This window comes from Macaca nemestrina, chromosome 18, assembly GCF_043159975.1.
Source record: "Macaca nemestrina isolate mMacNem1 chromosome 18, mMacNem.hap1, whole genome shotgun sequence".
Lineage (NCBI taxonomy): Eukaryota > Metazoa > Chordata > Mammalia > Primates > Cercopithecidae > Macaca > Macaca nemestrina.
Genome location: NC_092142.1, coordinates 56553397 through 56579626, shown reverse-complemented (window position 1 = coordinate 56579626; position 26230 = coordinate 56553397). Strand labels below are relative to the sequence as shown.

The window sequence follows — 26230 nt, the reverse complement described above, 5'->3', positions numbered from 1 at the left end:
TCTGATTTCATAGGTCTGAGGTAGGACAGGGAATTTTCATTTCTAACAAGTTTCAAGGTGATGGGAAGCTTCTGGTCCAAGGACCACACTTTGAAAAGCTCTGGTGTAGGCCGGGCGGGGTGGCTCAAGCCTGTAATCCCAGCACTTTGGGAGGCCGAGACGGGTGGATCACGAGGTCAGGAGATCGAGACCATCCTGGTGAACACAGTGAAACCCCGTCTCTACTAAAACTACAAAAAAAAAAAAAAAAAAAAAAAAAAAAAACTAGCCGGGCGAGGTGGCGGGCGCCTGTAGTCCCAGCTACTCGGGAGGCTGAGGCAGGAGAATGGCTTGAACCCGGGAGGCGGAGCTTGCAGTGAGCTGAGATCAGGCCACTGCACTCCAGCCTGGGCGACAGAGCGAGACTCCGTCTCAAAAAAAAAAAAAAAAAAAAAAAAAAAAAAAAAAAAAAAAAAAAGCTCTGGTGTAAAACGGTGAAAAATCTTGAGAAGCTCTGGTGTAAAAAGATGTGAAAACCGGAGGGGTCAGTTCCTCCCCAGAGGAGGCCCTGGGCAACTTCTCTTGTCCCTTCCTTGCACAGCTGAGGCCTGTGATTGGGGATTCCGATAGATCATTGACTCAGGCCCGAAGAGCAGGGGTGAGGGGGTTGGGGGCTGGGTGGGGGGAGCAATGGAGGGGAATGAAGTTTGGGCTTGAGGGCAAAGTCTCAGGGAGACCTAGAATAGGAGAACTGGATGTTTTGAGGGTGGAGAGGAGATCTGGGAGACAGAGGCGCTGGTGCGGCTACTTGAGGAGGGGTAGCAGAGGAGGTCACTGTGAGGCTGGGGGAGCTGGGCTGTGAGGGTCCAGAGAGTCACGATGCGGTTAGGGGAGCAATGGGTGTGTATGTGATTCCTGAAGAAGTGAAGGGATTGAGATGTGGGGGCTGGGAGCTGATGTGGAGTCTGGGTGTGTATGCGACTCCTGAAGAAGTGAAGGGGTTGAGATGTGGGGGCTGGGAGCTGATGTGGAGTTCAGCTTTCAGGGGCTGAGAGACGATGTGGGCTTTTGGGCCCAGAGAGGGGTGGTGGGAATGAGCTGGGGGTACCAGGGGCGACTTGAAACGGGTGCGGGGGTGCCAGGGCAGAATCGAGTGTCCCGCGGCTCGGAGGTATACGGCGGGGGCTGGCCGCCAGGGCGGGGCAGGGGGCGGGGCGTAGCGGTGGGACCGGGCGGTGGAGGGAGCGGAGCCGAGTCCCAGCCTGAGCCCGATCCTTAGCCGGGCGGCCGCACCTCTCTCGCCGTCCCCGCCTGGAGCCCGGCGCCACCGCCGCCCTGCCGCCCCCGCCGGCCGCACCGTGACGCGGGCATGAGCCTGCTCCGCGGCCCCGCTGAGCAGGCGCTCCTGGCCCGGGCCTCGGCGTCCAGGTAAATTGGGGGGCGCGAGGCAGGGAGGGGAACATAGGCCGCGCAGAGCCCGCGAGAGCCCCGGCGACTCCCACCCCTGATTACCCTCAGTCACTTCCCGAACCTGAGGGACGCTCCGTCCCATGGGACCTTCCTACTCTGGGGTGGAGGGGCTCAGAGACCCGCCCCCTACAAGCCAGTGCCTGGGCCCTGAAACTCCCTGCGCTCTCACCACCCTCAGCTCTCGTCTCCGGGGTAGCCCAGGTCGCGAGATGACCTCACCCGCACCCACACAAACCCCATCCGAACAACCCAGGCCCTGCGCTCCCGGGCCTGCCAGCCGGAAGGGGCATAACCCAGCCCCTGGCAGCTCCCAACCTTCTACCAGCCTTCCTACTCCTCCCCGGGGCCTCCTGTTCTCTCAACTCCTCCAAATTCCAAGAGATGATTTTTTGTACCCCAGCTGGCCCCCACTGCCGACCCCCTCCTGACTATGGGGTTTCTCCCTACAGCCCAAACTCATGACCAGCTGCCTCCTGTCCTTGAACCTTTCTCCACTGGCCCCCAAGGTCTGTCTACCTTTTCCCCAGTGGCCCGCAAGGCCCTGAATCCAGTTACATGCTTTCTGTTACTGAAAAGGGGCATTAGCTGAGGCTGGGCACCTGGGTGATGTGGCAGAGCAGGGGCTCTGTGCAGCCCGCCTGCCCCAAGCCATGGGGACACGTCAGTTGCTGGGCCGCTTCCGCTTGGATGGAGGGTGTGGGTTGGAGGGGTCCGATGGCGAGGGCAGCGAGGGGCCTGGCAGCAGCTCTAGGAGACTACACTTTACTGTGTGGGGTGGGCTTGCTTAGGGCGGGTTCTTTCCTAGACCCTTTCAGAGGGATGTGGCACAGGTACAGGCTCTTCCTGCCCCTGCCCCCGCCCCCAACTCTGGTCCCAGGAGCTGTGTCTCCTCTCCCCAGTTGCTTGCGTTGCTGTGCTGGTACTGGTTACTCCCAGCATTTCCCTCCTGGGCAAGGCAGCAGGGCTGGGCATGACCTTACCCCACAACCCTGGCCAAGGTGGGGCTGCCCAACCAGGCCTGGCCTCGGTGTCAGCAGCACACTCTTCCCTGAGGCAGCTCTGAACCAAACTGCGGGTCTTGAGCGCAGCTGGTTCTCCAGTAACAACAGCCTGCTGGCCATGCCAGTCAGCGCTGAGACCCAGGAGCTGGGAGCCTGCTGTGGCTCACTCACCTCTGGAAGCTGAGCCAGGTCCAGCCAGATGGAGGCTGGTGGTGGTGGAAGAAAGGATTGGGGGGAGGACAAGTCCTGGAGAGAACGATGCATTCAGACCCCAAATATTGAGCGTCTCCTCCCCACCGGGCACCATTCAAGGAGCTGGGATAGAGCTGTTAACTAGACAGACGAGGCTGAGCCACCAGGGAGCTGACATTCCAGATGTCTCTCTGTGGTCAGAAACAAATGGACAGATGTAGGAACAAGAAAATCCCATGGTGGTGTGCGATGAAGGCAGCCACACCTGATGTTGTGAGAGAGGCTGGCTAGCGGGGATCCTTTGGTGAGGGTAGTCAGGGAAGGCCTCCTGGGGGAGGTGGATGAAGCAGTGGAATGAACCATGAGCGTGTGAGGGAATGATGTTGTAGGTGGGAAACAGCTAGTGCAGTGGTCCCTCGAGGGAGGGGGTTTGGCATGTTGAGGGGTGGGCAGGGGACCCCCGAGAGCAGAGTGGTATGCAGCCACAGCATTACTCTCTTGGCTTAAGGGTCTGGGGGACCGTGGCTGTTCAGATGTCCCCTCCTTCTGCCGTCCCTCTCTGCCCAGGTGGGTATTTGGTCTGTCTTTGCCATCCACCTTGATGGGCCTCACCACGTTTCGTGTGGTCGCCCCATGGGGATCTGTTGGGAGCACTCCCAGCCCGCCCCTGATAACAATCTGGGGGTGGGGTGGGGGGAGAGCAGCAGGTGATGGGAAATGGCCCTGGTGCTGGAGAGAATCCCACAGATCCGATCTTCGCCGTGGGATAGAGACAGCCAGATGACACCGAGATGGTGTCCAGGTAGGGCTGTTCCTGCAGCCCGATAAGATCCGATCTGTCAGGGATGGGGAGGCCCAGCTAGGCAGGCAGCCGCCTGCTCAGTCATTGGTTGCAGTCTCAGCGAGTAGCGTTTGTTCTGGAGCCAAAGCCTCCAGGCAGAATCCAGGTGCGAGAGGGAGTGCTCAACGTGGCTGCCCCATGGGGCAGGTGGGCAGGGAGGGCCCTGGGAGTCTCCCAGCCCCCCGCCCCCCAGGACACCCACCCTTCCTGGGGAGAGCTGGCTCTCCCTGCGCGGGAGCCTGTGGTGGCCTGGCACCAGGCAGGTACTGTCCCTGGGTAAGCAGCAGTGTTGGTACCAGGCTGGGAGGCGGGATACGGGGGGCCCTTGCTCCCCTCCTCCTGCACTGGAACCCTGAGAGGGGCTGCTGGACACCCTGCTTAGCTGGGAGCTCGGAGCTCACAGTGCTGGGGAAGGACCCAAGACCTCAGGTCCTCTTAAAGTAGCAAGCATTCTTCCTGCTGCAGGCCTGTGAGGCTGGCGGTGGCTCAGGAGTGGATGGGGACAGTGGCCCCAGGGACAAACAGGGCAGGGGCTACTTCAGCCCGATTCCTGGCCTGCCCAGCCTGAGCTGCCCTCCACTTTTTGTATTTTTTTAATTGATTTTTTTGAAATTTTTTAGAGACAGAGTCTCACTCTATCACCCAGGCTGGAGTAAAGTGGCTTCATCAGAGCTCACTGCTACCTGGAATTCCTGAGCTCGAGTGATCCTCCCATGTCAGCCTCCCCAGTAGCTGTGACTACAGGCACGTGCCACATGCCCGGCTAAGTTTTTCATTTTTTGTAGAGACGAGGTCTCTCTATGGTGCTGGGGCTGATCTTGAACTCCTGGCCCCAGGTGATCTTCCCACTTTGGTCTCCCAAAGTGTTGAGATTACAATTGTGAGCCACTGTGCCCGGCCTGCCCTCCACTTCTTGCTGTCCTATTGGGCCTTCACAGGCTCAGCTTGGGGGCTGCCTCGCTTGCTTAACACGGTGCATTCCTTCTGGAGGATGGTGGGTTGGTTCTGGGCTCCCCCCACCACTTGACACCACTGCCTGTCAAATTTATGGCTCCACCTATTGGCCCTGACCTTTCCCTCCTCTCCATTCCCAACCCCCCTTTGCCACACCATTTTGGGTCCTAGGTTAGGTCTTGCTCTTGCAAACCTCATTAGGGACTAAGTGTGGCCAGGGGTCCCTGTGACTCAGGGCCAGAGTAAGCTGGCAGGACTTTGCCACCCAGCCTTCCCGGTGAAGGTTACTCTTCCTGCTGGGGACCTGGGGTATGGGACAGGGACAGACTGCCTATGGACAGATGCAGCAGGAGCACTCCTGAGAGCTTGGGGCCACAGTCCCTGGTGGGGCGACACTGGGAAGGAGCAGGCTGGCTTCTGGTGGTTTCATTGCCCTGTCTGAGCAGCAACTCTTGAAAACTATATCCCTTGAAGAAAACAATGTATATATATATATAGCCCTTGGAGTTTTCAAGGTAGAAGCTCTAGCCAGGTGCAGTTGCTCACACCTGTAATCTCAGCACTTTGGGAGGCCAAGCCTTGTGGATCACTTGACCCCAGGAGTTCAAGACCAGCCTGGGCAACATGGTGAAAACCCATCTCTACAAACAAGTTTTTAAAAATTAGCTGGGCATGGCAGTAGGTACCTGTGGTCCCAGCTATTCAGGAGGCTGAGGTGGGTGGATCACTCGAGCCTGGTTAGTCGAAGCTGCAGTAAGCCGTGATCGCACCCCTGCATTCCAGCCTGGGTGACAGAGAAGGACCCTGTCTCAAAAGAAGAAAAAGAAGGCCAGGCACGGTGGCTCATGCCTGTAATCCCAGCACTCTGGGAGGCCAAGGCGGGCGGATCATGAGGTCAGGAGATCGAGACCATCCTGGCTAACATGGTGAAACCCCATCTCTACTGAAAATACAGAAAATTAGCCCCGCGTGGTGGCGGGAGCCTGTAGTCCCAGCTACTCGGGAGGCTGAGGCAGGAGAATGGCATGAACCCGGGAGGCAGAACTTGCAGTGAACCGAGCCAGCCTGGACAACAGAGCGAGACTCCATCTGAAAAAAAAAAAAAAAAAAGAAGAAGAAAAAGAAAAAGGGTAGAAGCTGTTGTCCCAAGTGGGCAGGCAAGTGCCTCATGGATTCATTTCCTCATTTAAAGTAGATAGATTTATTCACTTTTTTTTTCCAGTGGGGAAATTGAGGCACAGCATCTTAAGCGGCTTGCCCAGGACCACACAGCCAGCTAGATTCACACTCCAGGCTGTGCTATGTCTGGGCTGCGCTGGATGAACCCGAGGGGCCCAGTGGCTTCCTGTAGACGTGTTCTGATAGGGGGCTTCCACACTGTGGACCCACAGCCAGTGGCCAGCCTGCTAATCCTCTTGGAGGGGAACTCCTGAGCTGGTCCTTGCTCTGGGGAGAAGGCAGCCCCAGAGGCAGGCGGTGAAGACAGAGATGAGAAAATTGACCCATCTCTAGCTGCCAGAGCCCAGGTGTGGCAGAGTGTTGGGGATCAGTTGCCAGTGGGGGACCCCAGACCAGACCTTATAGGAGGAAAGTAGACCACCTAACTGTGGGAGGGTCTTGGACCCCAGGGAGCTGGGATAGAGGCAGTGAATGGGCAGGAGTGGAATTGGGGGGTATCAGGGTGCAAGTGGGATAGGGGAGCATTACCCTCTCTGCCCGTCCCTTGTTTGTGTGTGCCCACTGGGGTAGTCCCATCTGTTCCTTGTTAGGCACTCAACAGACAGGCCTCCAGGACATTAATTAATGCCAAGCTGCTGGGACAACCAGCAGCATGCCTGCCCCAGGGCCCCGTTCTGGCAGCACAGATACCCAGCTGACCCCAGAAATGCTGCCCTGTTCCCACCCGGTGATCCTGAAGACACAGGGGCCACATTGCTGGCATAATCCTGCCCCTGAGGCTGGATGGCAGGGAAGGCTTAGGTGGCAGGCAGCCAGAGATGGCAGTAGGATGTTCCCCCTCAGACTGGCCTCCATCACCACCCTGGACCTTCTCCTTCATCCCTGGCTCTGCCCCAGGCCTGCTGTGTGACCTTAGTCATGTAACTTACCCTCTCTGGGCAACTTTCTTTCCCCATCTATAAAATACAGGGGTTAGACTGGGTCATCACTGAGGTCTCCCTTTGAGTTTGAGTCTTTGTTATCTGTAGATCCGCCTGATTTGGGGTGGCCCTGCTGGTATGCCCATTTCCTGCTCCATATTTACCTCTCTCTGGTGTCCCACACTGTCTCCTGCATGTCTTGTTGCCCCAGGCCCTGGCTGGTTCTCCTATAATTAACTCCTGCCCATGCTCAGGACATGGAGGCCCTGCTTGGCTTGGCCAGACCCAGTGGCCTGTTGGGACCTGGGCCCCACCCTCACGGACTGGCCAGCGTTCCCAACCCCAGGGCCAGGGCAAGGCGTCTGCTCCCACAGTGGCCACCTCCAGCCGGCCCAGCACATTCCTCAGGCTTATCTGGGGGCCCGCCCCACTGGACTCTGCCCTCCCACCCAGGAAGCAGCACCCAGAGCTGTGTGCGGAAGAGTTGCAGGGCCTGGGAGCAGACCCTGCGTGAGCTCAAGGTAGTGATTCTTAGCCTGGGGCTGGAGAGAAACAGGTAGAGGACCGGGTCCGGCAGGAGGGCAGAGGGGTTTGTGGGGGCTGCTGAGCTGACTAGGCAAATTGTCTTTAACATTGCAGAGCATGGGGTTCACTCAGACACCCAGGGGTCATCTCCTGGGACCCCCATCCCCCATCTCTGGGAAGCGCTTGCCCCTACCCCTGGGAGCGCTTGTACCCAGGAAGGGGCTTTTGCTCTTGGCAAGTTGCCCTAAATTTGCCCCAGAGTTATCACAGTTGATGGGGCCCCAAGCCCGAAATGCTGAGGAACAGCACTCCCCGCCACTTCCCTTTCTAGGTCCCCACCTCCACAGCAGGAGCCAGAGCCAGTCCTCCCAGGAAGGGGTTAACTGCCAGCCCCAGCCGTGAGGGAGGGGACTGGGCTGGACCATTTTCCTCACTGCTGCCTCCACCTCGGTTTTCCTGAATGGTTCTGTCGTCCTGGGGTGGGGAGGGAAGGGAAGGAAGAAGGGCGGGAGGAAGGCGGGAGGGAAGAGGGAGGGAGGAGTGTGGGAAGAGGAAGGAAAAAAGAGAGCGAGACAGCGAGAGGAAGAGAAAGATGTCACTGCCTCTAATCTCCCTGTCATTTTTATTTCCAGCAGGCGCCGGGCGAAGGAGCTGCTAGAACAATGCTGAGGCGGGGGAGGTGAGGAGCAGCCCCTCGCCCGGCAGCCCCGACAGAGTGTCTGGAACAGGTGATTGGAGGAGCCGGAGACCCAGGCACCTGGACGTTCTTCCCCTCGCCTCCGCCAGGCCCCGCGCCCCCAAAAGGTGGGAAAAGCATGGCGACCAATTTCAGCGACATCGTCAAGCAAGGCTACGTGAAGATGAAGAGCAGGAAGCTCGGGGTGAGTGACCCTGACCTGCGGAGGTGCCCTGCCAAGGGAGGGGGTCCCGAGGACTGGGTCCCAGGCACGGAGGCATGGTGTGTGGGGCATGCGGCTGCCCGCCGGCTGCCGGGCATCGTGCATCTGTGGTCTCGGGGCTCCTCGCCAGCGTGCTGCCTGGCATGTGCCTGGGCTGGGTTCTGTCTGCTGCAGCCCCCGCCCCAGAGGGCTGGCTGGCATCCCAACAGCTGGGCCAGTGGTGGTGGTGGTGGCAGCAACGGTGGCCGCCGATGGGCAGGCAGCTCCCCTGCTATTGTTGAAGTTGTCACCACAGCAGCAGCAGGAGCGGCTGGCAAGGCCGGGCTGTGTCTGAGCTGAGAAGCAGCGTCTCACTTCCCCTGGCCTCCTCTCCCTTCCGTTTGCCCCCCACCCCCGGCCTCCCCTCACCTCTCCTGGCCTCTTTTCTTTTAGGTCCTCTCACCTTGCTTCCTACTGCTTTCCGTGTGCAGATATTTAGTATATTTCAGATTGTTGTTTTCAATGTTAAAGAAGTGTTTGAAAAGGGGAGTGGTTGGCTGGGGGGGATGGGGTGGTGTGAGGCGCTGAAGCTGATATTTATGTGGTTTCCAAATGAGAACTTTGGGCAGAATGGTCCAGTGCTCTGGGACAGGCTGCTTCCCTCCAAGTTGTTGGCTTGGTGCTTGGCCCTGAACTGGGGGCTTGGAGGGGCTATAGAGAAGAGGTCTCACTGGGCGTGCATCCTGTCCTACCCCCTGTAGACCCCCAACTGGTGATAGACCCCTCAGAAGACAGGAGCAGAGGGGATCAACTTCATGATCTCGGTGAGGCTGTCTGAGAGCTGCCTCTTTTCCTCTGCCAGGCCCCCCTGCCAAAGACAGGTCTGGCAGCTAGCTGCCCCTTCTCCTGTAGGAAGGACAGCCCTGGTGACTGAGGTCACCCAAGTCTCGTGTTTGACCCCGGACTCCTATCCCTCTCTCCCTTTTCTTTCCCATTGCCTTGAAGGGGTGGGTGGGCTCAGGCTGCTCAAGGCTTCCTGGCTCAGCCTGAGGGGGGTGGGGGGCATGCGGAGTGGCAGAGGGATCTGCCACCTGGCTTCCCTACCTGGTTACCAGACAGAGCAGGGCTGGCCTTGGAGAGGGCGGTTCTGGCCCCACCTCCCCTCCTGTTCCTCCCCACCCTGGGGCTCAACCTAGTTGAGACTGGGCCCTGGCAGCCATCGACTGCTTTGCTGTTCCTCTGAAAGGCAGATCAGCCCACTGACTTGGAGCACAGAACAAAGAGAGAAGCTGAGGCTGAGGTAGGGAGGCCAAGGAAGCAGCGGCTTCGCTTCTAACATCACTCCTCATTCCTATGGCCCCAGACTTAGCAGGTCCCCAGGGCCAGCTGGGCTGAGGCCTTGCCCAGGGCAGAGCATGCCAGGAAGGCACCGGCTACAAGGGCAGCCACTTGGGCTCAGTATCAAACCTGTTCCAGAGAGAAGGGAGACTGAGCGGCTGACAGGTGGGCACAGCCTGGATGGGAAGGTGGGGCGTGGCCAGGCCCTATCCATGCAAGGAATTCTCTTCCCCCTGAAACCAGGAGCCTCACTTCCCCTGGTATGAGAGGCTGCAGTCTCTCCAGCAGCCATTCTCATCTCAGCCCACAGAGGTGAGGGGGGAGGGGCTGAAAGAGATCAGGAGTCGGCACTCATACCTGCCAGGGCCTTTCTCCCATGGCAGAGCTGTGGCAGAGTGTTTCTGAAGCACTGATCAAAGCCCTGTGCGAAGTGGGAAGGAGGGCTCTTGAGCGTGTGGCTCCCTGGGGCTGTGAATGTGTATCCTGTAACCAGGCAACCGGCATGCTCAGGTCCCCAGGCCTTCTGCCCCTGATGCTGCGGGCTGCATGGAGCCCACCCTGGCAGGGTGTATGTGGGTCAGCAGCATCCATCCATTCATCCATCCATTCATTCACGGTTCCTTCATGTGGTCATTCACTTGTTTAGCATGGCTGTTAATGAGGCTACCAGGATATGAGTGAGGATTCTGAGGATAAAATTCAGTGTCTGTCTTAAAGGAGCGCTGCAGCTGAGAACTGAGGGCTGCTGTGGTTTAGGTAGGTAGAACAGGGGCCGAGCCAGGGTCAGGAGTGCAGGAACAGACATGCCTCCTAGGGTCCCAGATAGGAGCCAGAAGTGGCCTGGCTTTGAGTGGTATCTTGAAATGGGGGCTGCCTAGGACCACTGCACCCTGGGACCCTGCCTGCCAAGGACCTACCCATGGCACAGTAGAGCTGAGGAGAGGGTGGGGCCTAGAGGTCCCCTGGCCTCTTCTGCTGTGCTCTCGGCCGCCACTCAGTCTCCCTAGTTTCCAGTAAGAGGAACACCAGAGATGCCCGGGGAACAGGCTCTGCAGGGCTTTTGAAGTGCCCGCTGGAATAGGTAAACCCCAGCCACAGACTTTGGGCAGAAAAAAGCCTAGGTGGGAGGGAGGGGCTGTTCAAGGGCAGCTCTGGCCCGTGGCTGGGGCCAAACCCTCCCCTACCCCAGGTAAATGATAGGCCGGTCTGTCCCTTCAATCCTAGAGTGGTCACTCCCCTCCCCTCCCTACCTCCTCGGGGGAGTCCCTGAAGCTACAGAGAATGTAGGTGGTTTAAGGTACAGGAGCCTCAGCAGTGGCCAGGACCAGGAGGGAAGGCACCATGCTGTGGGAGGAGCCTCAGATTCCTAGCTCCGCCCCTTTACCTCGAACAGCCTTGGGTTCCCAGCTGGAACTGCGCCCCTTACACTTCAGGGTTGGTAAGAGAATGAAAAGAGAGGGTGAGTGAAAGCCCCGGGAGACAAGAGTGGGGGTTACCTACGTAAAGACCCTCACCTGACTCAGAGAACTAGGGGCACGGGGATGTACAGGTGGGCAGGAGGCAAGGGTATGTACAGGTGGGCAAAGGGCGAGGGTCTAATCCCTGTCCCCAGGAGACCCCTCTGTTGTGGCTGGCACTGCCCGAGCCCTGGCCAGATCCTGCAGTGGGCTGTGAGGGTCTGCCCTGGATCTAGACAGCCTGCTGCAAATACCAGCATCACCATTCCTTAGTGTTTTGATGCCTCCCTTTCTCCATCTATAAAATGGGGATAACAGGACTTATCTCAGGAGTGGCCCTGAGACTGCACAGTGCGAATAACAGGTGTGAGCAGGAAGCACTCAGGAATGCTGGCTACTCGCTAAAAGCGGGGCACACAGTAAATGGCAGGTCAGGAGAGCACCCTTTGTGGAACAGCGTTTTGGAGCCAGCCAAGAAGTCAATGACTTTTCAATTTGGGGAGGAGGCTTCTCTCCCAGGGAGGTGACACTGCTGTTGACTCCCGCTCCCGGTGTCCCCAGGCTGGGGCTCCAGGGAAGGCTGTGCGGCACCGCCCCCTGTGGCAGGCAGGGGTGGCTGCAGGGCCATGCTGATGGGGTGGGAGTGGTCCAGGGAGGTCTGAGCCCTGTCATCTCGCCCCACAGATCTACCGGAGGTGCTGGCTGGTGTTCCGGAAATCCTCCAGCAAGGGGCCCCAGCGGCTGGAGAAGTATCCAGATGAGAAGTCAGTGTGCCTCCGGGGCTGCCCCAAGGTTAGGAGGCCTGGGTCCTAGCTCCCCCAACCTGTAAGCAAAGACAGTCTGCTGAGGCCTGAGGTCTGTGCACCCTCCTGGGGGTGGCAGGGCTGTGGGGGATGCAGAGAGAGAGAGAGAGACAGAGAGAGAGATGCACTGGCCTGGCTAAGTCCCTCGTGGATGCTGTCCCAGGTGACTGAGATCAGCAACGTCAAGTGTGTCACGCGGCTCCCCAAGGAGACCAAGCGGCAGGCGGTGGCCATCATATTCACTGACGACTCGGCACGTACCTTCACCTGCGACTCAGGTGAGGCGCTGAGTGTGGACCTCCATCTGCCTCCCCTGGGGTAGTCATGGTCAGAGGTCCAGCTAGGAGCAGGCAGAGCAGGGCTAACCCTGGGTGGAGATGGTGGTGGGGTGTGTGTGGGGTTGGGGGTGCCTTCAGGGAGCAGGCCCTCAGGGTTGAGGCAAGATCGGCAGACAGAACCCACTGTCCTTGCCCTCCCTGCTGTGCATGGCGGCATAAGTCAGGCTGGGCAGATGGGGTGGGCTACCGGGCTCCCGGAGCCACATGATGAAGTAGCATTTTCTTCAGAGCTGGAGGCAGAGGAATGGTACAAGACACTATCTGTGGAGTGTCTGGGGTCCCGCCTCAACGACATCAGTCTGGGAGAGCCTGACCTCCTGGCCCCAGGGGTGCAGTGTGAGCAGACAGGTGAGGCTGGGCCCTGGCCCTGGCGGTGGGGAGGGGGAGGAGGAAGAGGAGAGGAAGGGAGGGAGGAAGGCCCCATCTGGGGCATCTCTGGGCCCACTTGTCCATCCTCCCCCACACCAGATCGCTTCAATGTATTCCTGCTGCCCTGCCCCAACCTGGACGTGTATGGTGAGTGCAAGCTGCAGATCACGCACGAGAACATCTACCTCTGGGACATCCACAACCCCCGTGTGAAGCTCGTCTCATGGCCCCTCTGCTCACTGCGCCGCTATGGCCGGGATGCCACACGCTTTACCTTCGAAGCTGGCCGGTAGGACCCTCTCGCCTCTCAGCCCTGTCCTACCATGGTGTGATGGGGGCTGCCATTCACTCTGTGTTGGGCACTGCGCTAGGAGCTTGGTTTATTTATTGGCATAGCAATCCCAAGGGGGAATGTAATGTTCCCATTTTACAGACGAAGAAATGAAATGAAGGCTCAGAGGAGTAACTTGCCCACAGCATGCCGATCAATTGAAGCTATTTACCAAAAGTCATAGACTACTTTGGCTTAAGTCAAATGTGGGTTCAGGCACTTACTAGTTCTGTGACTGTGGACCTGAGTCTGGGTTTCGGGGATAATAAAGTACCTAACGTCCTAGCATTATAGTGAAGACTGGGTATCCCCTCACTTGAACTCTGGAGTCAGCCTGCCTAGACTGAAATTACATATAATCCTCTGCAGAACCTTGGTTGAGTTACTTAGCTTCTGTATGTCTCAGTTTCCTCATCTATAAAATGGTTTGGGAAAATGCATAACAATGAGGACACCATTTATGGTACAAAGACCAGAGGGAGGTGGTAGAGAAAACTGAATGGGTTAATTCTTGTAATGCATTTTGAGCACCAGCTGGTAGAGAAAATGCTCAGCATGTTTACATCATGTGGTCGGACCCCCAGACCACAGCCCTGCCTGTCCTCCCGGCCTGGAATGCAGCCACAGCTTGCAGTTGCAGGACAGCCTAACCAATTACATGCATGTCTGTGGTGGGTCCCCACCATCTTGCCCTCTGTGCCATCTGTGTCCCCAGGATGTGTGATGCTGGGGAAGGACTCTACACCTTCCAGACACAAGAAGGGGAGCAGATTTACCAGCGGGTCCACAGTGCCACCCTGGCCATTGCTGAGCAGCACAAGCGGGTCCTGCTGGAAATGGAGAAGAACGTGAGGGTGAGGCAGCGGGCATCAGTCCAGGTTACAGGGTCGGGGGAGGGGGGTGGGTGGGCAGGCAGGGCCAAGTGCCTGGGGTACACAGTGGAGGCAGGTAGGGCCCTTGGGTGGGCTGCTCAGGGATACTGTGAGCCACTAATGGGAGTGACCCCTTCCTTTGCCCCACAGCTGCTGAACAAGGGCACGGAGCATTACTCGTATCCCTGCACACCCACGACCATGCTGCCCCGCAGTGCCTACTGGCACCACATCACGGGTTCCCAGAACATCGCCGAAGCCTCCAGCTATGCTGGTGAGTCGCTTCCATGCCCCACACCCACCTGCCAGGAGGCTCTGTGGAGGATGAGGCCTATTGGGCAGGGGTCTTTTGACCTAGCTCTGAGTTCTGAGCCTGCTTCTGTGCCCACAGGTGAGGGCTATGGGGCAGCCCAGGCCAGCTCAGAAACGGACCTCCTCAACAGATTCATCCTGCTAAAGCCAAAGCCCAGCCAGGGGGACAGCAGCGAGGCCAAGGCCCCATCCCAGTGACCACAGTGCTGGCGAGCACCAATGCCTGCTGGGGGCTGCCTGCTGGGGGCTGCCTGCCACGGGGCTGGCTGCAGTGTACCGTAGACAGCCTCAAGGGGCTGTCGGCCAAGAGCCTGGAGAAAGGGAGCAAGCTGCCCTCTCCTTGCCCCCAAGGGTGAGACTGGACTGAGGCAAAGGGCTGGCCACACCACCTGAGCATGTGTGAGGGGCTGGAACTACTGTGGGACTATATACTGTTAATGATTTTAATATATATGGCTTATGACATACTCTGTATCAATGAGATCCCCTCACCCTCACCCCATCCTTCCCCACCAATACACACACACTTTTTAATCCTATGACCAGGCCATGGTCAAGGCTGTTTTTGAGTATAAGGGCAGTTGTGTCCATCCTCCATGGCACAACCCTCCTGCTGCCAGAACCTGCTTGAACTACCAGGGCCAGAGGAGGGGGACAATCAGAGCTCGAGGCTGGCACTCTGACTGCTGGCTTTTCCCAAACAGCCCAAGGGCCGGAACAGCAGGTGGCTTCTCAGTTCCTCTGGGCCTGGAGTGACACAGGAAGGATCTGCGCTTCCACTGTGCTGCTTGCCAGCCTTGCAATTGGAGTTTTAAGCAGAGGTGACATCTGGTTGACGCCTCAGGTGAAAATCTGGTTTTAAAATGTAACTTCTGCACAGGCTCCTTCCTGCTTTGTAGGCTGGGAAGATGCCCTCGGGGTAGGGATGCTGATTACCTCAGCCATGTGGAGGAAGGCTGGAGCTTGTTCCTGCCCCATGGCCAGGCCAGGAGGGAAGGCTGCAGCAGGACTGCTGTGGGGAGCACCCCTGCTGCCCCCCTCACTGACCAGGGGTGGACAATGCCCAAGCAGAGGGAGCCCCTTGGCCCTGTTTGTACCCTCTGGCCAGCCAAAAGCACTCTGAGACCTAGCCCTTCCCGTTTCCTCCTCCCCACATGGTGCTGAGGCTCCCTGCTGTAATGCAATTAAAGCAATTGATTTTCTAGTGCTGGTATTTGTTGACTACCATGCAGAAGGGCTATCTTTCTATTCACGTCAAACCTTTGGTTGTGTGGGGTTTTTTGTTGTTGTTTTTTGGGTTTTGTTTTTTAATACTTTAGGGTCCTGATTTGTGGGAACAGACCTTGTAAATAACCACTATCTGAGTTGTGGCAGGAGGATGATAAAGCACGCAGCCCCTCCCAAAGGAGCCCTTGAGCTAGGGAGGTGGTGCAGTCAGCCTCGCTCTCAACGTGACCCGGGAATGACCACCCAGAGGGATGAGCTAGCCTGTAGAGGGGAACTGGGGTCCAAAGGTCTTTGGGGAGGGAGGCAGAGCTGGCTGGCTCAGCTAAGTGGCACGATGACGCATGAAGGAGATTATGTTGTGCTCTTTATTGCCAAAAATAAACACTTTTAAAAAGACAACTTCTGTTAATCAATAAATATCCTTTCCTTTCTGTACTGGATCTCTGGTTTTCTCCAGGCTGCCTAATTAACTGCTTTGTACATGTTCCTATCCGGAGACAGTGCTGAGGGGTTAGGGCCAGAGCCTTCATTAAGGAGAAATGAAATATTCCTCCTGTGTGCCCACCACCACCAAACTAAATGATCAAGCCATTGATGGTGAAGGGGTTCATAACTGCTGGACAGAGAATGAAATATCATGTTTATTTGGTGGGGAGGGGACAGCCAGTGTCTAATGCTATTCCAAAAGGTTACTTCTCAAATTAGGAACACCTGGGAATTTGAAGTGCCAGCCCTGGGGCAAGGACTGGAAAGGTTTATAGGCCCCTTGAAAAAAGGCTATGGCACTTGATCCTAACACTAGAAATCTAAGGTACAACTGAAAATGACTCATCTTGGACAGAAAGGGTTTAAAGAGCTGGACTAACCAGAAGAGGAGTGCAGTGGTTCCCTACAGGTGCGCTGGAAACAGTCCAGAAGGGACCTTCTGGGATCTGGGGAGCACTGCTGCCAGTTATGAACAGCAGTCAGGGCCAGTAAAGACCGGTCCTGCCTAAACACCACTGCATCCCTGGTAATCTATCTGTGACCCTCTTCTCATTGGTACTGATGTCCTGCCAAGACGCTCAAGCAACAGTAGACTAGATTCTCAGAAACTAGAAGAGAGACCCCCATATCCAGCTGCTGGCCTGAATCTCCGTTTTTGCTGAAGCAGGCAAGCTGCAGTTAATTTATGGTTAGCACATCACTCTGGATCTCGTGGCTTAATTGAGTTTGTAAATCACTCAGTTTCTTCTTCAATCCAGAGAGGGCTGACAGGACAATGGTTTCAGGACGCAGAGAGCCACAGGACTCCACGTTGTAGTAAAACCTAGGAGGCAAGAGTCCAGTGAGTGCCCTGTGAGGCAGGGTGGCCGACCCGAGCTCTGGCCATGGACAACCCTCCCTCCTTCCGGGTCTTGGCTCTGTTCCCACATGGAACTTGACCTTGGGCCAGGGCTGACTTCCTTTCGTCTAAAACCTCTTACATAGGGTAGTTTCAACACACTTTGCACGACTGCAAGGAGGCTACAACTACCTCATAAGGTACCTGTGAAAATCCTAAAGTTCTGTATGTACGCATGCCCCACTGAGGAGAGAGGGGAAAACCAAGTGAGCAGTGACCAGTGACAGCTCTTTCACAGTCACCCCTGTGGAACTTGGGTCCCAATCTCTGCCCCTAGCATTGACCTGAAGGATCTCTTCTTTGGGGGCTGAAAATCAGAATAGGAACAACCTGGATAACTGGAGGTTCCTCTTTGTCACAGTGACCAAAAGGGGGCTGACGGCCTGCCCCGGGATGTGCACATACCACAGGTCTGGTTTAGCAGTCAGCAGCCCTCCTCAGCTTGTGAGAACTATGAGGTCGGGAAGAGGGACGCCTAACTCATGGCCTGAACCAAAACCATCCCTTCTTACACACTTTACCTTCCCATATCCGGGCAGGCTCTTACCTTTCTGGCTTGCCGTTGGGGTCATAGGGAGCCTGCGACTCATCCTCATCCAGCTCCGAGTACTCACTCTTTGGCCTGAGGTCAAACACAGGTCAGCACAACGTTGCCACTGCTGCTTTTGAGGCACCCAAGTTCCTAGAGAGCCTGCCACCTCTCAGTCAGCAGCAGCCATTTCTATGACACACCCACCCCATATGCCTGCCATCACTCCTAAGGGGAACATACCATTCCTCAGGCTTGGGGTACACTGTGTGCCTCAGGGCATTGTCTGGATCGTATTCAAAAGCCACCCCTGCAGTAGGGTTCCACTTGGCATGCTCCTTGCCAAAGCCCTTTTTGGCATAGGCTCGAAGTCTCAGCTCCTGGCCCTTTCTCAACTTGACGATGAGGATGTCTGCAGGGAGAGGCACAAGTCAGTCAAGGTCCAGGAGAGACATGGTTCTCCAAATTCTGACTTGGAGTGCCACTGCAAGACCACACACATCTGGAAAAATGGGTCTAAAGCCAATTTGCGAGGAGACCAGGCAGCACGAGAGGCTGTGTCTGGTCTCTGCTTCCCGCTGGCCCACAGAGTGACAGATCAGGAAGACTCACCATCCTGCTCCACGTAGTCATTGGGGTCATTATCTCGGTTCCGGGATGTCACCTGTAGGGAGTCCACCAGGCATTCATTAGTTGCTCACCTCCCCAGTCACCTCCTCTGGCATCCATATCCCAGCACTTCTAGACTGCAATCTGTCAATCAGGGAAGGAGCACCTGACGAGGTGGTGGCACAGATGCCCCCAGGACTCCAACCCCACTTCATGGTGTGGTGATGGCCTCAGGCAGAACAATTCCATGGCCTTTAAAAGGGTCCCTGGGTGACAGAGGGTGTGCAGCAGCAACGATGCTAACCATGCAATGATGCCCAAGAAGAATCTAGAATTAGCACTTCTAGGGATCAGATTAAGGCAGAAGGTAACAGGGAATGCCAACATTTGATAAGGATCAACCCCAGTCTAGCCCACCTGGAGCCAGCAAAAGAAGAGAAAAGATCCCAGGGAAAAGAGGCTGCTCTCCTGCACTGACCGGAATGACCCGGGGGCTGTTGGAGATGAGGTCTCGAGAGGTGACATGTCGCGTCTGGTCTTCATTGCACCGCACGTCGAGGGTGAACTCCACTGAGCACTCAGGGCAGAACTCCTCACATGTGCAGTCCTAAGGTAGGAAGAGAAGCAGGAATGAGTTTACAGGGAGATGGCAACTCCTGCCTTGGCTCCTTGTCTTGGTTCCCTGCATCTAATGCCCAGTTCCTTAAGTTTCTTCACCTGTAAAAAGGGGTTCGTCAGTCTCCAGGTTCTTGTGGGCTGTTACAATCTGGTATACCATTCTCATGGACTGCCCAAGTTTAGAGACAACTTATACATACATTGGCACCCACATTTCCTTCCCACTCCCACCAGCTGCAAGGCCACCTCTGGAGACACACTGCTAACATCTCCCTCTGGCTCTTGAACTACTCTTCCTCAGATAACCAAGGCTATGAGGCAGAGGAGGATGCTTTCACACTCTATAGTTCAGCTTCCCAAGAACTAAGAGGACCAGCTTAGGAATGTAACCATCATTTAAAATAAAACCACCAAGGAACAGAAAAAAGTACCTTTCAAGTTCTAGACTACTCACCTTTTCTAAAAAATCCTTTCTATTATGGAAAATTTCATATATAACCACCTTCCATAATTATTAACATTTTGCCATTCTTAAAACAACTGACTCATTCCCAAGATAGGGACTATTAATTGCAGTTCCACTTCAGGCAAGAAGACAGTTACTAGGATGCAATCAAGCAAGCTGTTCTCTCCCTCACACCAGTGAGGAAAACCCAACATTCTTTTGATGTTTGCATGATAAGGAAGAAGCAGCAGCTAGAGGTCCCACCTGGGTCCTCTACAGTCACACACAGGTGAGGTATGAAGGTAACCCAGAACCTTGAGACAGAATCACTTTTAGAAATATGAAATGGGGCTGGGCACAGTGGCTCACACCTGTAATCTCAGCACTTTGGGAGGCTGAGGTGGGAGGATCGCTTGAGTCCAAGAGTTCAAGACTAGCCTGGACAATATGGCAAGACCCTGTCTCTACAAAAAATACAAGAAAATTGTATTTTTTGGGTGTGGTGGTGCACAGCACCTGTAGTTCCAGCTACTTGGGAGGCTGAAGCAGGAGAATCATTTGAGCCCAGAGGCTGAGGTCACAGTGAGCCGAGATCATGCCACTGCACTACAGCCTGGGTGAGAGAGTGAGACCTGTCTGAAAAAACAGAAAAAGAAATATGAAATGGGAGAATCAAAATGTAATGGAAGATAAAAATATGAAAAGATATTCGACCTAAAAAAATGTACTGAGGCCGGGCGCGGTGGCTCACACCTGTAATCCCAGCACTTTGGGAGGCTGAGGCGGGTGAATCACGAGGACAGGAGATCGAGACCATCTGGGCTAACACAGTGAAACCCCATCTCTACTAAAAATACAAAAAAATTAGCCGGGCGTGGTGGCAGGCGCCTGTAGTCCCAGCTACTCAGGAGGCTGAGGCAGGAGAATGGTGTGAACCCAGGAGGCGGAGCTTGCAGTGAGCTGAGATAGTGCCACTGCACTCCAGCCTGGGCGACAGAGTGAGACTCCATCTCAAAAAAAAAAAAAAAATGTACTGAAAGGAGAGGAGTCTGTTTGAGATGAAAAGAGATTAAAGTGCTATAAGGACCAAATGAATCTTGACTGGATCAAGACTGACCCACAAACAAACAGAAAAGCAATAAAGGACATTTGGGGAAAAACTAGGAAAATTTGAATATTGATATTACAGATTAATGCTAACCTTCTTAGGCACAATAAAAGTGTGGTTATGTAGGAAACTATTCTTATTAGGAAATGCATGCTGAAGTATTTAGAAGTGTTAGGATGTCTGCAACTTTCACACAGTTCAGCAAAAATAGCAACATGCATATGAAAAATAAAGCAAATGTAAAATATTAATAATTGGTAACTATAGGTGAAAAATAAAAGGGTATTTATTATTCTAGTTTTTCAACTTTTCTACAGATTTTCAGAAAAAGCCAGAGAGAGAGAGACCATGCCATCTTTGTTCAATAAATACTAGAAAAAATTTTAATGAAAGGAACTGCTAGGTGATAGAGCATGCATCTCTTTATGTAAGATGTCACCAAATTGCTCTTAATTGGTTGTACAACTGTCCCCACCAATATCTATGTTTTATTTCTTAAAAAACAAAAATCTGGAGATCTGAAACAAATAGGGCAAAATGTTAAAATGTGACAACTTAGTATTAGGTGGAAGCATGGGTATTTATTACACTAGTTCCATGCTTTTCTATGCTTGAATTTTTTTTTTTCTTGAGACGGAGTCTTGCTCTGTCACCCAGGCTGGAGTGCAGTGGTGCGATCTCAGCTCACTGCAAGCTCTGCCTCCTGGGTTCACGCCATTCTCCTGCCTCAGCTTCCCAAGTAACTGGGACTACAGGCACGTGCCACCACACTCGGCTACTTTTTTGTATTTTTAGTAGAGATGGGGTTTCACTGTGTTAGCCAGGATGGTCTCGATCTCCTGACCTTGTGATCCACCCGCCTTGGCCTCCCACAGTGCTGGGATTACAGGCGTGAGCCACCGCATGCAGCCGAATATTTCTTTTAAAAAAATACATATTTATAAGATATATCATAGCCATCACAAAAATGACATGGCCCTTGAGAATATTAGAAAATGGACTGATTCTGGATCACCCAAAGCCATCAAGAGGGAGTAGTCTTACGCTGCTATGTAATGCAGCCTAGTGAAAGGATGAAGGTAACCTACTACTATCCCACTCTCTCCAAACTCTGAAGGCCTGTTAACATGCCATCAGGGAGCAAACACGACCAGGAGGAAGGGGGTAAGAGTGTGGCCATGTTTAAGCAGCATCACTTACGAGTGAGGGGACAGCACAAATCTGCAGACACCAGGACTAGTTCCCCAGAAGCTGCTCTTATGAGACAGCTCCCATTCCCTCTCTCCTTGCCTACCCCAACCTTCTGTTGACTCCTGTAGCATCCTAAGGCCCCTGCTACTGGGAAGAGACGCTTTGGAAGGAAGAACCTCCACTGTAAACAGGCAATCTGGTGGAGCTGGCTAACAACATTTCCTGATGTTCTGCATGCTAATCAATCTGAAGCCCCATCAGAACCAAGGATCAAGGCCTGCCCAGGCTCTAGACAACATCTCCACATTGTTGTTCCAGACCTACAATACTACTCAAGCTGGATGCCAAATGTCAGGAAAAATCCCTTTGAGACCCAAGGCCTCCCCACCAAACCTCACATTCCACCCAATCATACAGCATACCCGGGAGTACTGCAGCTTGTCCACAATGTCATCACTAATGAGGGGAATTAATCCTGTAAAAAACAGAAAAGCACTTTAAAGAAAACCAAACAGCCAAGCCAAAATGAGAACCCAGAAGCCTCCGGGGGGTGAGGCTGGAAGGAAGCCCCCTCCTGACACTAGGCACAGTACCCTCCCTTCTAATAAAAGGAGTACTCACCAAGCCTGTGAGCGATGAACTCATCATGAAGGACTGAGGAATTGGCATCAATCTGAACCCAGTCAATGGCTACAAAATGAAAGAAGCAGACATGGAGTTTAGCCATCAAATTTACCTAGAGACTTAATGCAGTGGTTCTCAAGATTTAGGAATCACCTGACACTAAACTGCAGAGGCTGGGCTGATTCCACAGCACTAGAGTGGGGCCCAGGAACTTGCATTTTAATAAGACCCACACACACCACACACCTCACCTCCCTGCCCAGGTGATTTAACGCAGGGGGCTCCCTGCTTCACAGAAAACACTGACTCAGAGAATATCATGGGAGTGGAAACATGTTTATCTGAGCTGAGTATTTCCATGAGAAGCACTTAAATCTGCTACCTGTGCCACCACCAAATCCAAGAACATGAACTATTTGAGCACTTCAAAGTCAGGGAAAACCTCACAGAAGTAACACAGACTTATGGGCCATACCTCATTTTAGGATATAATGACTGGACTGCCCAACTTAGCACTTTTTAAACATTCAACCAACAGACGTTTACTGAATTCCTTTAACGCACAAAGCATACTAAATATAGAACCCAATCCCTAGCAGCAATGAGCAGGTAGGAGGGTAAAGACGGTATTATCTATCACACACGCTTGACTTAAACACACATTTATTCATTCATAAACATTTGCATGGAACCAACTAAATCCAGGAATCAAATGGCATTGGAGCCCAACTGCCAAATGAGGGACACAGACACTAGGAACAGAGGTCGGAAGAGGACCTCCACATGCTAGGCCTCCACCTACTCTGTCCTGCTATGCTTCCCATTGCTTCCCCAGTCCAAGCCAACTAAGAGAACCCTGACCCAAGCTTTTCTGCCTCTTTAATCCCCCGGCCCCTTCCTCCAGCACACCCTTCCCCTCCTCACTGTACAGGTTAAGATCCTCTGTGCCTCCTGAAAACTAAGCCTTGCCTGCCCTCTATGCTACAGGTGTGGCACTCCCTCTCTTTCACCTCCTCTCTCATGAAACTCTCTTCAGACTTCCCTGAAGACACTTGTCATAGTGTGCCTTGTGTCACATTTGTGTATGTTATGTCTATACCCCAAGCTTCAGAAATTCCTTCAGGCAGGTGCTGGGATGTCTCTGTATTCCTAGCTTGGGTGCTCAACATTATTTGTAGAACTGAATTTGTGGGGAAAGAGGCATTTAGACTCAGAATGGCAGGGCTGCATCATGAAGTACAACTCCCTCACCTGACTCTTGATGAAACTAAGGTCCAGAGACATGAAGTGATTAGTCAGGGGGAGGTCCAGCACTCCAAGCTGAATTGAAGAAGTGACTGGGGGGCCGGGGGTGGTAGTGGATAAACTACAATGTTCTCTTGCCTAATCATTTGGCTTGCTTATTTCCTTAAAAGTCTAAATATTTGATGCCACATATTTCTTTTGCCTAACCCAAACTCTCTGGACCTGACTCTCGGAAATGCTTGAAGTATTTCATACAAGTATAATCAATGCATTAAGCACCTGGAGCAAAGTGGCTGGAACCAGACCAGAAATTGATGTTCCCTCCTCTAAGAGCCAACTGCACCATAGCTATGCTTCTCCTGAACTACTGATCAGTCTACCTTGCTTTAGTGTTGTCTGTGGATTCATCTCTCCCCCTGCAACCTCACTGTGGACTCCATGAGGGCAAAAACCATGTTCTCTGCAGCTTTGCATTCCCAGAGCTTACCACCATGCCTGCCACTTACATGCTCCATAAATGCTGTTGAAGGAATAGATTAATAAAAAAGCCATCTACCAGCACTGAGCACTCACTAAACATAAAGCACTTATATGGATTACCTCACTTAATCCTTAACATTACCCTGATAAAGATCATTAGTGGCTGAATGTTACAGATGAGGAAACTGAAGTACGCAGAAGTTTAATAACTTGCCCAAGTTTCTCAAAAATAGTAACTGATGCAGCCATTAAAAAGAACGAAATCATGTCCTCTGCAGCAACATGGACGCGGCTGGAAGCCACTATCCTCTTTTTTATTTTCTTTTGTTTGAGAAGGAGTCTCAACTCTGTTGCGCACGCTAGAGCGTAAGAGGCATGATCTCAGCTCAATGCAACCTCCACCTTCCGGGTTCAATCAATTCTGCCTCAGCCTCCCCAGTAGCTGGGATTACAGGTGTGCACCACCACACCCGGCTAATTTTTGTATTTTTAGTAGAGACGAGGTTTTCCCATGTTGGCCAGGCTGGTCTCGAACTCCTGGCCTCAGGTGTTCCTCAGCCTCGGCCTCCCAAAGTGCTGGGATTACAGGCGTGAGCCCGGCCTGGAAGCCATTATCCTAAGAGAATTAACACAGGAACAGAAAACCAAACACCGCATGGGAGTTAAAACTGGGCACGCATAGACATAAAGATGACAATATAGACACACTGGTGACTACTAGAGCAGGGAGGGAGGCAGTGGGGCTAGGAGTAAAAAACTACCTATTGGGTACTACGCTCACTACCTGGGTGAAAGGATCATTCATATCCCAAACCTCAGCATCACGCACTATACCCAGGCAACAACCCTGCACCAATGTACCCCCCTGAATCCAAAATAAAAGTTGAAAACATTTAAAAAACTTTTGTGACAATAGTAGTGAAAACAGTATTTGAACCCAAGCCTGCACACTGTTAAACCCATGCTTCTCAGCAATGCATACGCAGGGCAACAGTGGACCTAAGTGGTCCGTGGGTGCCAGGGAGGCGGCCACTGGGCCAAGGGCACAGGGTATGGTCAAGTCTCCAGCAATGCACTTTTCTCAGCACTACCACCCTCAGCCCGAACCAAGGACTGGAAGGAGCCCCAGGGAGTGTGGGTGGAGAGCGGGGCAGGAACCCGTGGGCCCGGGAACGAGGAAGGGGGGTCGCTTACCTATTATGGGCACCTCAGCGATGAAGACCCTCCGAATCGAATTGGCCACCCTGAAAGACGAAAAGCCAAGAGGCGTGAAGGCGCTGCAGCCTCGACAGGCTGGGCCCGCGCCGCAGGCTCCCAAAGCTAAAGCCCTGGCGCAGGGGGGCAGCTCTGGAAGGACATCACCCCCACTCCACCCCCGCTCCCTGCCCCCGGGGCCCCGGCTTGGGCCTCCCGGCGCCCCAGAGCCGCCAGCCTCTTCCCTCGGCAGCCTTACGCCAGGTCGGTGTTCTCGATGATGAACTTCACATTCTCGTCAGTGAGCTCAGTGATCCGCACGGTGGGCTGGTTGGCGTACGGCATCGCTCCCTGTGGCCGCCAGCCTCCGCGTCAGCTCCGCGGTGACTGCGCCTGTGCCACCGCCGACACCGGAAGTCAGTCAGCGTGGCCTCCGCGAAGACGGCTCACAGCGCCGCCTGCTGCTCGGAGGCCGGAACCGCCGAGCGTCTTCTACCGCCTCCTGCTTTAAAATGTACCAGATTCAGCTATCTCGGAGGGTAGTTTGGCAAAACACGCGTACGTCCTTGACTTAACAGTAACATTTCTAAGAACTCATACTGCAGAAACACTTGCAGTTGTAAACAAAGATACGAGTGCAGGGACATTCATGGTAGTACTGTTTGTACTGTCCACTGATAAGAGACCTGGTGAAGTATACACACGTAGAGTATCATGAAGCCCTTAAAAAGAACTTGTACATCTACAGAAAAACAAAAGTATATTTTAATATGAATGCATATTTTAGGAAAGTATACCTGAATTATAAGTAAATACCCTTTCCCTTGCAGTCTCAAGTATGGACCATGCACTTCTGAAAACTTCAGGAAAAGATATAATGTTCTTTAACCTAATGCTTCCTCTGCAGTCTGTGTAGCTGCGGTGGGTGAGTGGGAGCTCTTTGTCTCTGCATCTCCAGTGCCTCGCAGTGGGCACCATGTGGGGTGCATGCTCAACCAAGAACTACTGAAGTCCCCTAAACAGACTGGAGAGAGTCTCAAACTCTCAATGGGCCTCAAACAAAGTGGCAGCTGCTCCAACAGACAAAAGCTCTAAAATAGAACTTGACAGGAGCTACATTTAAGAGGTGGGAGAAGAGTAACCAGATAAAGAGTTTGCCTTTGCAAAGACTGACACCTCTTCCTGAGACAGAGGGTGGGCACTGATGGAACCCTGCTCCATAGCCTGTGTCATCTCGGTAAATTAAGAATTATGGTTGTCTGCTGAGTGTGAGATGGATGCTATGAAGGAAAAAGGAGAATGCAATGAAAACTGGAACAGCTACTGCAAAAACTTCACAGGATGTCAAAAGATACAAGGAATGAAGAGAGGTACAAAAAAGATCCAGTGGAAGACCCACAAGAGATCTGAAATTCAATTAGTTGCTGACTTCCCCCAATAATATTTAGCTGACTTAGGCAGAAGAGAGCAAAGCAGAAAACAGAGCTAACCAGACATGCAAAGGGAACCCAGCCAGTGTACAGGCTGAGAAAATTACTGGGGCTAAAGAATGTACCACTGAAATCGTCAGACAAGGGCAGCCAAGAGAGCTAATGGTCTGTGGGAAGGCTTCTGTTACCCCTATTTTACTGATGGGAAGACTTGAGCCCAGAAACGCAGAGGTACCATAACTACTACTGTGTACTAGGCAGTGGCAGCGCCAGAACACAGGTCTCCTGGCTGCCAGCCTCAAGCCTCTTCCATAACACCTCTGTCTCCCTCTGGGGTCTTGGATACCTATCATGGTTGATAAGCAAACCAACTACACAATAGGAAAC

General features: G+C 53.7%; 2 protein-coding genes across 9 annotated transcripts; one reads left to right on the top strand and one right to left on the bottom strand.

The window, feature by feature from the left end:
- Positions 1-1226: 1226 nt before the first annotated feature.
- LOC105494022 (docking protein 4) lies at positions 1227-15421 on the top strand. Of its 8 annotated transcripts, none has more exons than XM_011762090.3 (9): positions 1227-1407; positions 7694-7942; positions 11419-11526; positions 11701-11815; positions 12104-12223; positions 12344-12533; positions 13291-13429; positions 13598-13721; positions 13839-15421. In XM_011762090.3, exons 2-9 carry the CDS (start codon positions 7877-7879, stop codon positions 13955-13957), a joined length of 981 nt encoding a protein of 326 aa, XP_011760392.1. In that variant the 5' UTR covers positions 1227-1407; positions 7694-7876; the 3' UTR covers positions 13958-15421. The 8 variants fall into 8 exon arrangements, 7 of the variants coding, with proteins under 7 accessions (XP_011760392.1, XP_011760386.2, XP_070940711.1 ...); XM_071084610.1 differs by lacking the exon at positions 1227-1407 and adding an exon at positions 6997-7057; XM_071084609.1 differs by lacking the exon at positions 1227-1407 and adding an exon at positions 7009-7092.
- LOC105494023 (RNA polymerase II subunit C) lies at positions 15334-24830 on the bottom strand. Its single transcript, XM_011762091.3, has 9 exons — positions 24673-24830; positions 24414-24463; positions 21492-21560; positions 21293-21345; positions 17987-18115; positions 17512-17563; positions 17143-17311; positions 16918-16992; positions 15334-16295 (listed from the first exon to the last, which is right to left on the bottom strand). Exons 1-9 carry the CDS (start codon positions 24756-24758, stop codon positions 16151-16153), a joined length of 828 nt encoding a protein of 275 aa, XP_011760393.1. The 5' UTR covers positions 24759-24830; the 3' UTR covers positions 15334-16150.
- Positions 24831-26230: the final 1400 nt, after the last annotated feature.